The 15061-nt window shown below is 41.0% G+C and overlaps 1 protein-coding gene across 4 annotated transcripts in view; it reads right to left on the bottom strand.

Moving 5' to 3' along the window:
- Positions 1-15061, bottom strand: part of myo5b (myosin VB) — a 274037-nt gene that overhangs the window by 34676 nt on the left and 224300 nt on the right. For 2 of the 4 annotated variants that reach the window (XM_087990689.1, XM_087990695.1), the window contains 4 exons: positions 11141-11380; positions 9933-10030; positions 4598-4675; positions 3212-3410 (listed from right to left, as the gene is read on the bottom strand). In XM_087990689.1, the coding sequence (XP_087846815.1) occupies positions 3212-3410; positions 4598-4675; positions 9933-10030; positions 11141-11380 (615 nt within the window). The remainder of the gene's footprint in view (positions 1-3211; positions 3411-4597; positions 4676-9932; positions 10031-11140; positions 11381-15061) is intronic. The other 2 variants (XM_087990700.1, XM_087990709.1) reach the window with 1 other exon arrangement.

Here is a 15061-nt window from a genome sequence, read left to right as displayed (position 1 = left end):
GATGTTGACGATGCCCTGCAAGAGGGAGCAGTCACGGGTTGTTGATGGGACGTCAGGACAGATAGGTGACATGTGCATGCATACATAAATGTTATCCACCTTGACAGCAAAAATTGGAAGGTAAATCATTGTTTAAATGGCTGTAAATTGAGAGAAAAAAAACATTGAGAGACCTGGGTTTCCTCATTGAAAGTAAACAAGCAGCAGGCAGTAAAGGCAGCAAACTGTAAGTTGGCCTTAATGGTGAAAGGATTTGAGTACTACTTCCCAAGGTCCACCCTTTCTAAGCCACGCATTATCTTGTAAGTTTCTATTAGATTTCCCCTCAACCTTCTAAACGCTAATGAATACAATCCCAAAATCCTCAACCATTCATCGTATGTTAGGCCTACCATTCCAGAGATCATCAGTGTGAATCTCTGCTGGACATGCTCCAGAGCCAGTATGCCCTTCCTGAGGTGTAGGGCCCAAAATTGGACACGGTATTCTAAATGGGGCCTAACTAGAGCTTTATAAAAGTCTCAGAAGCACATCACTGGTTTTATATTCCAACCCTCGAGATAAGTGACAACATTACATCCACTTTCTTAATCACGGACTCAACCTGCAAGTTAACCTTTACAGAATCTTGGCCTAGCAGTCCCAGATCCCTTTGCAATTCAGCTTTATGAATTTTCGCACCATTTATAAAATAGTCCATGCCTGTATTCTTTTTTCCAAAGTGCAAGATCTCGCATTTGCTAACGTTGAATTTCATCAGCCATTTCCTGGGCCACCCCCCGAAACTGTCTAAATCTTTCTGCAGCCTCCCCACCTCCTCAGTACTACCTGCCTGTCCACCTAATTTCGTATCATTAGCAAACTTTGCCAGAATGCCTGCAGTCCCTTCATCCAAATCATTAACATATAAAGTGAACAACTGCAACCCCAACGCTGAACAGGACATTGTTTAGGCAAAGATGGAATATTGCATGCAATTCTGGTCTCCGTCCTATCGGAAAAGTGTTGTTAAATGTGAAAGGATTCAGAAAAGATCAACAAAAATGTTGCCAGGGTTGGAGGATTTGAGCTATAGGGAGAAGTTGAATAGGCTAGGGCTGTTTTCCCTGGAGCATCAGAGGTTGAGGGGTGACCGTATAGAGGTTTACAAAATTATGAGGGGCTTGAATGGGATAAATAGACAAAACCTTTTCCCTGGGGGGGGGGGGGGGGGGGGAAAGTCCAGAACTAGAGGGCATAGGTTTAGGGTGAGAGGGAAAAGATATAAAAGAGACCTAAGGGACAATCTTTTCACACAGAGGGTGGTACGTGTGTGGGATGAGCTGCCAGAGGAAGCAGTGGAGGCTGGTACAGTTGCAACATTTAAAAGCCATCTGAATGGGTATATGAATAGGAAGGTGGAGGGATATGGACCGGGTGCTGGCAGGTGGGACTAGATTGGGTTGGGATATCTGGTCAGCCTGGACGAGTTGGACTGAAGGGTCTGTTTCCATGCTGTATGTTTCTATGATTCTATGACACCATTTGTCACCGTCTGCCATTCTGAAAAAGAGCCTTTTATTCCAACTCTCTGCCTTCTGTCAGACAGCCAACCCTCAATCCATGCCAGTAGCTCACTAAAACATTACATCTGATTTTGCCTTTTCTCTTTCAAACTGCAGACTAAACTCTACCACATTATGATTGCTGCCTCCTAAGTGTTCCTTACTTTAAGAGCTTTTTTCAAGTCTGGCTCATTCTGGCACTAAGACCAGAATAGCCTGCTCTCTTGTGGGCTCCATCACAAGCTGTTCCAAAAAGCCATCCTGTAAGCATTCCATGAATTCCCTTTCTTTAGATCCACCGGCAACATTATTCACCCAGTCCACCTGCATATTGAAGTCGCCCATGATCACCGTGACCTTGCCTTTCTGACATGCCCTATCTATTTCCCGGTACATCTTGAATCCCTGGTCATCCCCACTGTTAGGAGGTATGTACGTAATACCCATTTTATTTTGCCTTTGTGGTTCCTTAACTCCACCCACACGGACTCCACATCATCTGACCCTCTGTCATTCAGTACCTTAGATTTAATTTCATTCTTAACTAACAAGGCAACCCTGCCCCCTCTGCCCACCTCCCTGTCTTTTCAATAAGTTGTAATTCCTTGGATGTTTAACTGCCAGTGCTGAACCCCCTGCAACCACGTCTGTGATGCCTACTGGTGTGAGTCAGTTAAGATTGTATTCACTGAAGTTGAGAATGGGTAGAATTTTATAGGCTTCTATGAAATAACAGGAATAGGCAGGTTAGATGCAGGAAGGATGTTTCAAATGGTGGGTGAGTCCAGATCCAGGGGTCACAGTTTAAGCATAAGAGGTAAATCTTGTAGGATTGAGAAATTTCTTCACCCAGAGAGTGATGAGCCTGTGGTATTCACTACCACACAAAGTGGTGGAGGCCGAAACAGTGTGTTTTGATGAAAGAGGTAGAGAAAGCTCTTTTGGCTAAACAGGATAAAGAGATATGGTGGGAGAGCAAGATTAGGATGTTGGGCTTGATGATCAGCCATGGTCATATTAAGCAGGCTCAAGGGATCAAATGGCCTACTCCTGCTGCTATCTTCTATGTTTCTATGTCTACACAAGCCATTCTGTAATTCCTAAACTTACCAATCCTGATATTGAAAAAGCTGTCACTGACTCAAGCTATTACAGGTGCAGAGAGTAATCTTTAATTATTTCCAAAGCTAACTACAGACATATCTGAGAAGACAGAAATGTTAAGTTATTGGTTTCTTTGGATTTTATTATAAAACTTATTTTCGGACTCGCTGATCCACTCCATTGTGACACACACTATTTATGGCATGCTTCACAGTGAGGTATTGACAAAATTGAGATTTCTCTCTTTTACTTATTTCCAGCAATTGAAAGCACAGGAGGAGGAGGAGCTAACAGTTTTAATCCATCAATAATAAAGGGCTCTGAAAAAGTTACTTTTTATTATAAAAATGATTTCTCAGTTTATTTTATTTTTTGATAATTAAAAAAAAAAATCACTCTGTTGACCTTCATCTTAGGGAATGCTAAGGATATTGCCCACTGCAGCAGAATTGAAATAGAAGCTATTTGGTGTAATAATATAACAATGTACACTATGGTCTATTCAAATGTAAGCATACACCTGAAGCTCATCCTGTCTTAATTGTCAGCACTGACCATCTTACCAGATTCTCATTGGTGAGGCGTGTGATCTCCTGCTGCACATTATACTCAATGCGTGCTTCTGGAGACATCTGTAGTGTCTGTGTGAGGACCTGCTGTTGCTTTTCCAAATCCTCCTTCAGAACCTCAATATGATTCTGCATTCTTCCCACTTCTTCCTCATGTTGTCTGATCTGAGACTGCAACTGTGCCTCCAGCAGCCTGTAATGCAACAGCACAAAATTAGATAACAGCAGCTGGAAATGCTGGCTAAGAAGTTTGTTTCTTAAAACGCTACTTCACCATCAAAAAGGAAAAGATTTTTGTTTCACTATACTGTAATGTGTTTGTGTTCTCTAGCTTGGAGGACCACCCATTCTTATTTTACATATAGAAGTAAAGTAATAATTTACCATTACAATACTAATATGTGTTATCATATATAAACGGTATATAGGAAAAGTATTGTGGATGTTGGTGATATAAATTATAAACAGAAAATGTTAGAGAAACTCAGTATATCTGACAGTTCCTATGGAGAGAGAAACAGACATTGAGTTCAATGCAACTACACTTTGGGACTGTTCTGAACCTGAAAGTTTGACATTGCTGTCTTATCAACGTTATGGCACTTTGCCGAACTAATTAGTTTTCATGCATGACCTTAGAAAATTTAAATGAACAGTCTTCGGGAGAAGGTGACAGCCTGGTGATATTATCACTAGACTGTTAATCCAGAGACCCTAGTAACATCTGGGGACCTAGGTTCGAATCCAACTACTGCTGATAGTGAAATACAAATTCAATAAAAATCAGGAGTTAAGAGTCTAATATCCTTTAAGGAAGAAAACGGTGGTCTGGCCTACATGTGACTCCAGACCCACAGCAATGTGGTTGACTCTTAACAGTCCTCTGGGCAATTAGGGACTGGCAATAAATACTGGCCAAGCCAATGATGCCCTCGTCCCATGAATGTATAAAAGAAAAGGCACTACAAATGAAGTCAATTCTCCTCTTAGCCTATACTGCCAATGCACAATATTCAGGAACGTTCTTAGGATAATCATGTACTCATTATTGAATAGACCAGATAGCTCAGTTCCACAGTAATAAATGCCAACACTAAGTAATCTAATCTTTAAAAATATTTAAATATATTTTCAAATCCTGTGGGGATTAGGACCACCCAAAAAGAATGAACTGTTAACAATATGAACCTTAACCCTCGTGTTTGTTGAATGGCCTTTAAAAGCTGAATAATAAGATTGAGGTGTAAAGTTTTCAAAACATCCCAAATTCATTCAAAAATGCCATGTATTTATCTTCATAGCACCAGGTGAGAATCAAACTCTTTCCAACACACTTAAATCTTGTACTCATTTAAAACAAAAAACAAATAAACATTTGACCTGGCAACTTCTTTTAGGCCTTGATATGCTAGGCCTAGTTCGCCATCTTCATTGAGGTATCGCCAGTCCTCAGCCTGGCTGGAAGTGAATGACAGAAGAAAGGAAGCAGGAGCAAAAGGGAGAGAAAGAAGTCAGTCATTCAGAAAGAACAAAGACAGAGTGAACATAGAAAGTAAGGGTATGTATCAGCATGCTAGATCTTTCCTCTCCTTCAATTACTCGATTGTTATCAAATGTACTACTCTATTAAGGTGTCTACCCCTCCCATCCCCTTTCCTTTCTGTCAAAAATGCTTGCCAACAAAATTCCCTTTAATTCCCATTGTGCGCGCAGCAGATTTTCTCAAATGTCCATTTTATTGATGCCCTGCATGGCGATTTCCGCATTGCTGCCCAGTGTGTGAATTAACAAAAACCTTGTTATAATAAGATTAAAGTATCAATATATCAGCCTTAATATTCTGCATTGCTATGCCACAATATCACAGCACAAAGGACAACAGTTGAGAGTTTGATTCCATCAAAAACTGAGAAACAACTATAATGTTTACTAAAGAAGTTGAATTTCTTGTCAAGAGGAAGGAGAAGCCTTATGTTAGTATGAGATGTGAAGGCTCAGTTAAGGTACTTGAGTTACAAGTTAGCCAGGAAAGACCTAAAGAGGGAGCTAAGAAGAGTGAGGAGGGGACATGCGAAGTCATCAGCAGATAGGATCAAGGAAAACCCTGAACTTTCTATAGATAGGTCAGGAATAAAAGAACAACTAGGGTAAGATTATGGCCAGGAGAAAGTGAGGACTGCAGATGCTGGAGATCAGAGCTGAAAATGTGTTGCTGGAAAAGCGCAGCAGGTCAGGCAGCATCCAAGGAGCAGGAGAATCGACGTTTCCGGCATGAGCCCTTCTTCAGGAATTCCTGAAGAAGGGCTCATGCAAGAAACGTCGATTCTCCTGCTCCTTGGATGCTGCCTGACCTGCTGCGCTTTTCCAGCAACACATTTTCAGCTAAGATTATGGCCAATCAAGACAGTAGTGGGAAGTTGTGCATGGAGTCCGAGGAGATAGGGGAAATGCTAAATGAATATTTTTCGTCAGTATTCACACAGGAAAAGACAATGTTGTCGAGGAGAATATGGAGATACAGGCTACTAGACCAGACGGGATTGAGGTTCACAAGGAGGAGATGTTAGCAATTCTGGAAAGTGTGAAAATAGATACGTCCCCTGGGCTGGACGCAATTTATCTTAGAATTCTCCAGGCAGCCAGCGAGGAGATTTCAGAGCCTTTGACTTTGATCTTTAAGTCATCATTGCCTACAGGAATAGTGCCAGAAGACTGGAGGATAACAAATGTTGTCCCCTTGTTCAAGGGAGGGAGTACAGACAACCATGGTAATTATAGACCAATGAGTCTTACTTTGATTGTGGGTAAAGTGTTGGAAAAGGTTATAAGAGAAAGGATGTATAATCACCTGGAGAGGAATAAGTTGATGAGGGATAGCCAACAGTTTTGTGAAGGGAAGGTCATGCCTCACAAACCTTAGAGTTCTTTGAGTTCATGTCCAAACAGGTAGAGGAGGGTAAACTGGTTGATATGGTGTATATAGATTTCAGTAAAACACTTGATAAAGTTCCACAGGTAGGCTATTGCACAAAATATGTAGGCATGGGATTGAGGGTGATTTAATGGTTTGGATCAGAAGTTGGCTATTTGAAAGAGGCTAGAGGGTGGCAGTTGATGGGAAATATTCATCCTGGAGTACAGTTAAGTGTACCGCAAGGATCTGTTTTGGGGCCACTGCTGTTTGTCATTTTTATAAATGATCTAGATGACGGCATAGAAGGATGGGTTAGTAAATTTGCGGATGATACTAAGGTCAGTAGTGTTGTGGATAGTGCTGAAGAATGTTTGCAGGTTAGAGAGAGACATAAATAAGCTGCAGACATGGGCTCAGGGGTCACAGTTTAAATGGAGTTTAATGTGAAAAAGTGCGAGGTGATTCACTTTGGAAGGAGCAACAGGAATACAGCGTACTGGGCTAATGGCAAGATTCTTGGTAGTGTAGATGAGCAAAGAGATCTCGGTGTCCATGTACATAGATCCCTGAAAGTTGCCACCCAGATTGATAAGTTTGTTAAGAAGACATACGGCGTGTTAGCTTTTATTGGTAGAGAGATTGAGTTTCGGAGCCATGAAGTCATACTGTGGCCGTACAAAACTCTGGTGTGGTTACACTTGGAGTATTGCGTACTGTTCTTGTCACCGCATTATAGGAACAACGTGGAAGCTTTGGAGAGGGTTCACAGAGATTTACTGGATGTTGCCTGGTATGGAGGGAAGGCCTTATGAAGAAAGGCTGAGGGACTTGAGGTTTTCTTCATTAGAGAGGTGGTGAGAGGTGACTTTAATTGATACATACAAGATAATCAGAGGGTTAGATAGAGTCGACAGTGAGCGCCTTTTTCCTTGGATGGTGATGGCTAGCACAAGGGGACATAGCTTTAAATTAAGGGGTAATAGATTTAGGACAGATGTCAGAGGTAGTTTCTTTACTCAGAGTAGTAGGGGTGTGGAAACACTACCTGCAACAGTAGTAAACTCACCAATTTTAAGTGCATATAAATGGTCATTGGATAGACATGTGGATGAAAATGGAACAGTGTAGGATAGATGAGCTTCAGGTTGGTTACACAGGTCAGCGCAACATCGAGGGCCGGAGGGCGTGTACTGTGCAGTAATGCTCTACTTTCTATACATGTGTACTGGAGAGATTTAGTTCCAAACGCAAGCAATTTATGCTTATATTAGCAGATTTGACAAATCTTATTTAAATGCTCCATTCAAAGAGAGAAGTAAAAACATGGGGATGCCCAGTTTGATTTCTGCGAGAGCCATTCAGCTCTTGACCTCATTGTAGCATTCATCCAAAACACAGACAAAAGAGCTGAACTCTAAAGGTAAGCGGAAAAGTGACTGCCCAAGTCATCAAGGCAGTATTTAACCAAGTATGGGAGACAATGCATAACAGGAGGGAATAATCTAGTTTGAGATCATACCTAAAATGAAGGAGGATGGTTTTGGTAGCTGGAAATCAATCATCTCAGTCACAGCACATCACTGCAAAAATTCAGGTCAGTGTCCTAAGCCCAATCATCCCAGGTTATTTGTCGATGACCTTCCATGAGGTTTAAAAATGGGTGTGCTGAATAATGTTTGGCATAGTTTCTAACTCCTCGGGCCCTGTGCATATGAGAGACCTGGACAATTTTCAGATTTGAGCTGATGTATAAATGCATGTTACTTGCCAACTGAGTGCTAAGCAAGTACTATCCCCTCAAGAGAGAGAATCTTCCGTCACACCTTGACATTCAATGGTATTACCAATGCTAAATCCTACACTATCATCTTTGGGTTTACACTGACCAGAATGTGGACCGAACTAGCCATATAAAAAGGTGACTAGAACAGCTGGGTTATGGGAATTCTGTGGCAACTAACCGAGCCCCTAACTTCCCAAAGCCAGTCCACAAGGAGCGTTGTTGGAATACTCCCACTTGCCTGGAAAACTGCAGTTCAAACAACAATCTGGGACAAAGCAGCCTGTTTGTTTTGGCACAACATTCATCATCGTTAAAATTTACTCCCTCTAATGCCAATTCACTGCAGCGAGTCAACGTAATTTCAGTAGCACCTTCTAAAGCTGGACTACTATAACCTGGAAGGACAGATAGATACAAGACTACACCACCTGCAAGTACCCCACAAAGTCACATATTATCCTGATTTAGAACTACATTAATTGTTCCTTTGTTGTCACTGAGTCAAACTCTTATCACCCAAAGTCAGCACTGTTGGTGTACCTACCCACCACATACTGTAGCAGTTCAAGGCAGTGGCTCCTGACCATCTTATTAAAAAGCAGCCACTTTCACCCAAACCAAGATGAAAACCTGGTCCCTGACTACCCTTTCCAGTAACACTCCATCTTTTTAAAAATTCCATCATGGGCAATTAGGGATGGACCTGGTCAGCAACATCTATATTCCATGAATGAAAACAAAACAGTTAAAAAAAAATTGCTTTGATCATTTGAAATTTGACACCCTTGTTTTTGGCCTGATGTGTACAAAGTGAAAAGCTTTGGCAATCTGGGATGAATTTCCATGAAGTTGGGAGATTGCTTGGAGGGGTGGAAAGAACATTCTCAAACCCTCTTCCTGGGCTTCCAATTTCCTGCAGTGTCTTTTCAGCCTGTGTGTTGATTGGGACAGCTGGCATGCAATCTCAACCTGGCTGGGGGCTCCAACCAGCCCTTCAGAGGGATCACGAGCCACAGTCTAGATGAGAGAGCCGTTTTGAAAAGTATGATCAAAAGATCCTATCCATTCCCATTGTGGCCTTCCATCCATTCCTCATGGCTTCCTCCCCCATGGTTTGGAGTGTGATGGGAAATGGCAAGAGGTTCATACTGCTTTAATAATAACTGGGCACTCAAGCAGGCCTTTGTTTTAACAACAATTTACATAAGCTGTCTTTAAAACTGCAACCATTCTGTTGTTGGCTGGCTCCACTGCAGCCAGCACCCTGCTAATGAAAATGCCACTTTTGCAGCCACTTTCATCCAACCCAAAATTAAAACCTAGTCCCAGATAACAACACATTCCCAAGTCAGGAAAACTATTAGTTGAATAAACAATTTGAATGGCAGCATCTCCGGATAGGGCCCCTCTCTGAAAAATCAAGGGCTTTTTGATCACCGTTTGAAAATCACCTCTTCCATCCATGCAGCAGTGTAATATAAACTGTAGCACCAACAAGGTTTGACTCAATTTATAGGGTTAGTTATCTCCATTAAAAGTAGCAGTAAGAGCTATGAGAGTACTACAGTTTGTCATTGCATCTTTGGGGCCTAATAGATGGGAAAGACAAAACCAACAAGGATTTATAGCCCAGATTGCTATCTGTAATTCGGAGTGACTCCATATTTTTAGTACAGTACATGTTATGAGGAGCTTTGCACTACAGGCTGGGAATTGCTTCCAAGTTCTGAAATCCAATTCACTTAAGAATTTGTACATCAAAGAGAACTAACATCATTCCATGGGCCTCTGTTCTATTCACAATGGAGTAAAAAGTAACACTGTAGGGACACCAATATGTTATGGCAGTCACACTTCTGTGGAGAGCAAACCCACAACAAATTATTCTAGTTTGTCCCTGCTGGGATAAGAGAATACTTCTGGAGAGTTGATATAAAATAAGTAAACCTCTGGACCTTAAAGAAAAACCAGAGTGGAGACAGGAAGAGACAATATAGATTGAACCAACACCAACCTACCTGTTAGTCTCACAAATACCATTGTAAGCCTCAATGACATCATCTTTCTCTGTGTTTTCATCACTTCGTTTCCATTCATATTTCTCAGTCACATTATCCTGCAATCCAAAAATGAAATCACATGTTTGACATGACCAAGTTTGCTGGAATATTCTCACTAAAATGTGCACTTCATTTGGAAAGGATCGACAAAGATGACCAGATCCACGAAGGCTACAATTGCCAAAACACTGTGGGCAGGACTTTCCTGCCAGCATTAAAACCCCCAGTTAGGCTCAAATGAGGATTAGAAAGTTGTTTTCCCACCTGGTGCAATTACTCACGCGATTTTCTCCTAAGCAGCCAATTAGCCGCCACAGCAGAATAGTGCCATCCAATTAAAAATGACATTCTTCCATTCAAAGTTGCAAGGGCAACAGGATTCCCTCTAGCTTAAAGCAGCAAATTCTGGAGAGACAGTGGTGTCATGGCACTAATAATGAGATGTGATGACAGTGTCACTATTGGTGGTGGTGGTGGCAGCATTACTGAGAAATTCACAGGATCTACCTTCTCTGTATTTCCTATTTGATGTGCTCTGTCAAGTGTTCAACCACAGCTTGTCTGTTACCCAGATTTACCTGAAGCTAATTCTAGTTGTTAAAATGTAGCTTTCATGTATATTGGCAACTGCATTATTGTTTAACTTTGTGCAGTCAAGCTTACTGTTGTTTGCTCAAATTATGGAATCTAATGGTTTCACTTAAGTGTATGAATTTCACATTTTGTCCACTTGAAGATAAGTTTCTTGTCCCCAGTCAGACTGTAATATAAATTTGACAGGATCATAACAAAAGAGAAGAACTCCTTGGTTGACTACTGATTTACTGAATTGGTACAAGGGACTTCAGTAATGTGGAGAAACTTGAGAATCAGGTTTTTAGACAAGTTAAAAAGAAATTTTGCAGAAGTTTTATAATGGAAAACTATTCATAATTGCAGAAGTTTAGATAACTAGAAGAAACAGACTTGAAGTGATTGGTTAAAAATTAGATGTAGCAGAAGGACTTTATTTTGTTATGTAGTGAATTGTTGCAGTCTAGAATGCACACAACTTGTGGTGCTGTAATATGCTGTGATTTTGTAAATAATGTGTGAAATTCATAAATGGGGAAGACAAATCAAATGAATGAAGAAAAGAGAAGTTATATTAATAGCAAGTATATTACCATGTTTCCCACCACTTCCTTCTGATGAGCAGCATCAACAATTTGAGTTCTCAACAAGAGAACCTCCTCCTTGCGCACCTCTAGCTCCTCACTGGCAGCCCTCAGCTGATTTAGCAGTACACTGTATGCATTTTCCTCATCATTAGTTGGATTCTCCCCGATTGCCTTCTCTGCTATTGCTTTTCTTAGCTCATTGAGTTCATTCTTCAGCTTCTTGTTTTCAGATTCTAGCTCTTGTCGCTGTGTAAGGAATTGGAAAATGTCACAAAACAATAAATTAATTCAACTAGAGAATCTACATGTTGTGTGTAGAAACTACGGAAATTGAAGACTTCACAACTGAGAATGATAGGCTTCATCTAGGTTATTAAGGGGTTTGGAAGCAAGGTAGACAGATAAAGTTAAAAGATTTGGACTTTTTTGAATGGTTTACTCCCGTTATTTTTCACAATCTTTCATCCATAGTTTTCTTGCACTGTTTTTTAGACTTGAAGGGGGTGAAAATCACAATCAATCATTCTTACTCCTGCTAGAAATGGCTTGTTGATGGTTTAGATTACCAATGATACCTTCCACGATACAAAGTCAGCCCTCAATGACTGGGCTCTTTCGTGAAGCTTTGACTCTTGAGCAAGAAACCGAAGTCTGTCATTACTCATGAGCCATACCCAAAAATAACACTCTCCCTCATGGAGGGAGTGTTAACAAAGACTATACCATCTGAAAAAAAAAGTGCTTGCAAGGATTTTGTCCAACTTACAGACACAATGTATAGACTCAAAATCTATAAACTCCTACAAAAATTCTAATATACTTCCCCCATTTATCTTCAAGAGACTGTAGACTCCTTCAGTTCTGGCCATTTGTCCTTCTCCTACTCTCTATAGTTGTCATTAATGTCTCTAACGTGCTTGGGGATTCACTCCCCATTTATATCCTTTGTGCAAATCAGTCCTTTGAACAAGTTTTCATGTCTGAAGAAGGGTCAGCGGGCTTGAAACAATAATTCTGTTTTCTCTTCACAGATGCTGCCAGACCTGAAGTTCACCAGTGATTTCTGACTTTGTTTCTGATCTCCAGCATCTGAATTTTATTTTGTTTTGGTTAATGCAGTGGCTATCTCCTCATTTGTCTGTGACAACTTCTGACAGAGCAATGACTGTAGCACATCTCAGAATTTCCTGCTGCATTAAACAAGCTGTACTATTCAAGTTATCAACTGTAGATCAACATTGATAGTTTTGATACTGCCAAACTTGAGAATGAGGCTATTCTATTAGAAAAAAAAGCTCAATGCTTTCAGGATGCCATGGAAAACTTGCTGTAAATCAATTAAAAACTTAAGAGAATAATAACAAACCTTCTCCCAAAGGAGAAAATTATGTTAATGGCAGAATAAGAAAAGCTAAGAGGAAGCTGAGACAATTAAAATCCTGGGATTCTATGGTGGACATGAGTAAATTGCGGTGATTCCTGGAATTATGGGTGAAATTTTCATGTGACGTCTGGCACTTGGTCAAGAGTGTGGCAGCCAAACATGGTCATGCATCTAACAAAGTGGCATAGGGTGCCAGCACTGATGCCAGTTTTGAAGTCAACTAGACCAGCATTCTATACAAAAGCACAGTTACAGTAACTGTTCCAATGGGTGAAAGGAGAGCTGGGCACCTAATCATAAAATATAAAATATGGTGTGAGTAACCATAACAAAGAAATCATCTAGGATGTGTGTCAACCACATCAATTGTTTAATGAAGAAGATATTTCAAAGAGTAGTCCTGGATTATCCCACACTAGCATGTTCATATTGACATTCCCAAATTGATAGGAATATCACTTGTATACCTTCTCTATGTAAATGTTTGGGATGAATCAATGATCTCCACTGGAAGATGGACAGAGAGGGAGGTGACCATTCTGACATCTTTGGATCTTCTCTGCATTCATTGATTAGAAATGTTCAAACAGATGATCGCAAAATATCACACTATAGAACTGAAGTACATTAACAAGTCTCTGCATTCTGGCTAGACAGCCAGACTCTGACTTCACAAGCTGTTGAGATCAACAATATTCTGTGCCAAACATTCAGTCCGGTGTATGCAAAGCACCTTCAACTGTCATACTTGCAGTTCCCTGTCTATTTAGCTGTTTTCGCATTTTAACTGCTGCTCCTTAATAAACAAACAATCTCAATAATGTCGTACAAATGGTCAACTGCCTGTAATTGTAGCCCTGAATCCAAACCCTTTATAACCATCGTCCCTACATGGTAGGTTCTTGCTCACGTTGCCCATGCAGGCTTGCACCATCGCAGGAATGCCGGTCATGGTCATCAAATGACAATTTGCTGCTATCCTTCAGGAAATATCAGAGATTAGGTAGGTAAAGTGTAGTGGATGCAGTGTTTATGGACCATAGGAAGATGTTTAACAACACATCTCATGTAAAATTACAAAATAAAGTTGAGGGGTAAGGAACTAGTGGAAGCATAGCAAACTATACTACCAATCATTTAGAATTAGTAAAATGGGCGATAAGAATTAGAGAGTGTGATGGTGCACAATTTTAGTAAGTGGACCAATAATCCAGCAGCTCAGGCTAATGGCCCGAGGATACTGGCTTAAATCCCATGAAGACAGCAGGGAACTGACTCTTAACCGCCCTCTGAGCAATTTTGGATGGGCAATAAATGTTGGCCCAGCCAGCAACACCCACATCCCTTGAACAAATATAGACAAAAAGCTCCATGAATACTGAAAAATGTGTTGCTAGAAAAGCACAGCAGGTCAGGCAGCATCCAAGGAGCAGGAGAATCGATGTTTCGGGCATTCCTGAAGAAGGGCTTATGCCCGAAACGTCGATTCTCCTGCTCCTTGGATGCTGCGTGACCTGCTGCGCTTTTCTAGCAACGCATTTTTCAGCTCGGATCTCCAGCATCTGCAGTCCTCACTTTCTCCTAGCTCCATGAATACCTCCACCCTCCATGTGAAGGAAATCCATTAACATCAATACAAAAGACAAAGCTGAGCGTTTGCAGAGATCTTCAACCAGAAGTGCCAAGTAGATGATCGTTCTTGGCATCCTCCTGTGGTCTCCAGCACCATAGATATTTATCTTCAGCCATTTTGATTCACTCCATATGGTATCACAAAATTGCTTAAGGTACTGTTGTGGTTCTGTTCGCCGAGCTGGGAATTTGTGTTGCTTAAGGTACTCAATAATGCTAAGGTTATGGACCCAGACAAAATCCTTGTCATAATAGTGAAGATTTGAACTACAGAATTAGCTACCCTTCAAACCAAGCTGGTCCAGAATGGACAATTCTGGCAAACAGAATGTGGAAAATTGCAGATATGTCCTGTGCGCAAAAAGCAGGACAAACAGAATGAGACCAATTATTATCCTATCAACCTATTCTTAAGCATCAGCAAAGTGATGGAAAGCATAATCAACAGTGGCAAGTACTTGTTCAGCGATTATCTGCTGACTAACAGTTGGGTTTTCACCAAGGCCATGCAACTCCTGATCTCATTACAGCCTCTATCCAAAGATGAATAAATGAGCTGAACTCCAGAGGTGAGGTGAGAATTACTGCAACAAAAACAGAAATTTCTGGAAAAACTCAACAGTCTGGCAGCATATGCAGAGAGAAAGCAAAGTTGGGGTTTTGGGTCCAGTGGCCCTTCAGAATTGATTTAGCGAAGAAAAGATTGGTATATATGCTGAAGGAGAGGGAAAAAAAAGCAAATGATAGGTGGAGCTGGAGCCCAGAGAAAAGATAAACAGGCAAACAAAGAGATGGGTAAAGGTCAGCCTGGAAACGAATAGCTGCTAATGAAGACTGTTAGTAGCTGACAACGGGTTATTTGTGAGGGCAGCCCATGTGATGACAAGGCATGGCATTTGGGGGTTGGATTG

This window comes from Chiloscyllium plagiosum, unplaced genomic scaffold, assembly GCF_037043375.1.
Source record: "Chiloscyllium plagiosum isolate Xiang-an unplaced genomic scaffold, Cpla_swu_hap1 HiC_scaffold_1, whole genome shotgun sequence".
NCBI lineage: Eukaryota > Metazoa > Chordata > Chondrichthyes > Orectolobiformes > Hemiscylliidae > Chiloscyllium > Chiloscyllium plagiosum.
The sequence above is the reverse complement of the archived record's forward strand: the minus strand, read 5'-3'. Positions and strand labels throughout refer to the sequence as shown.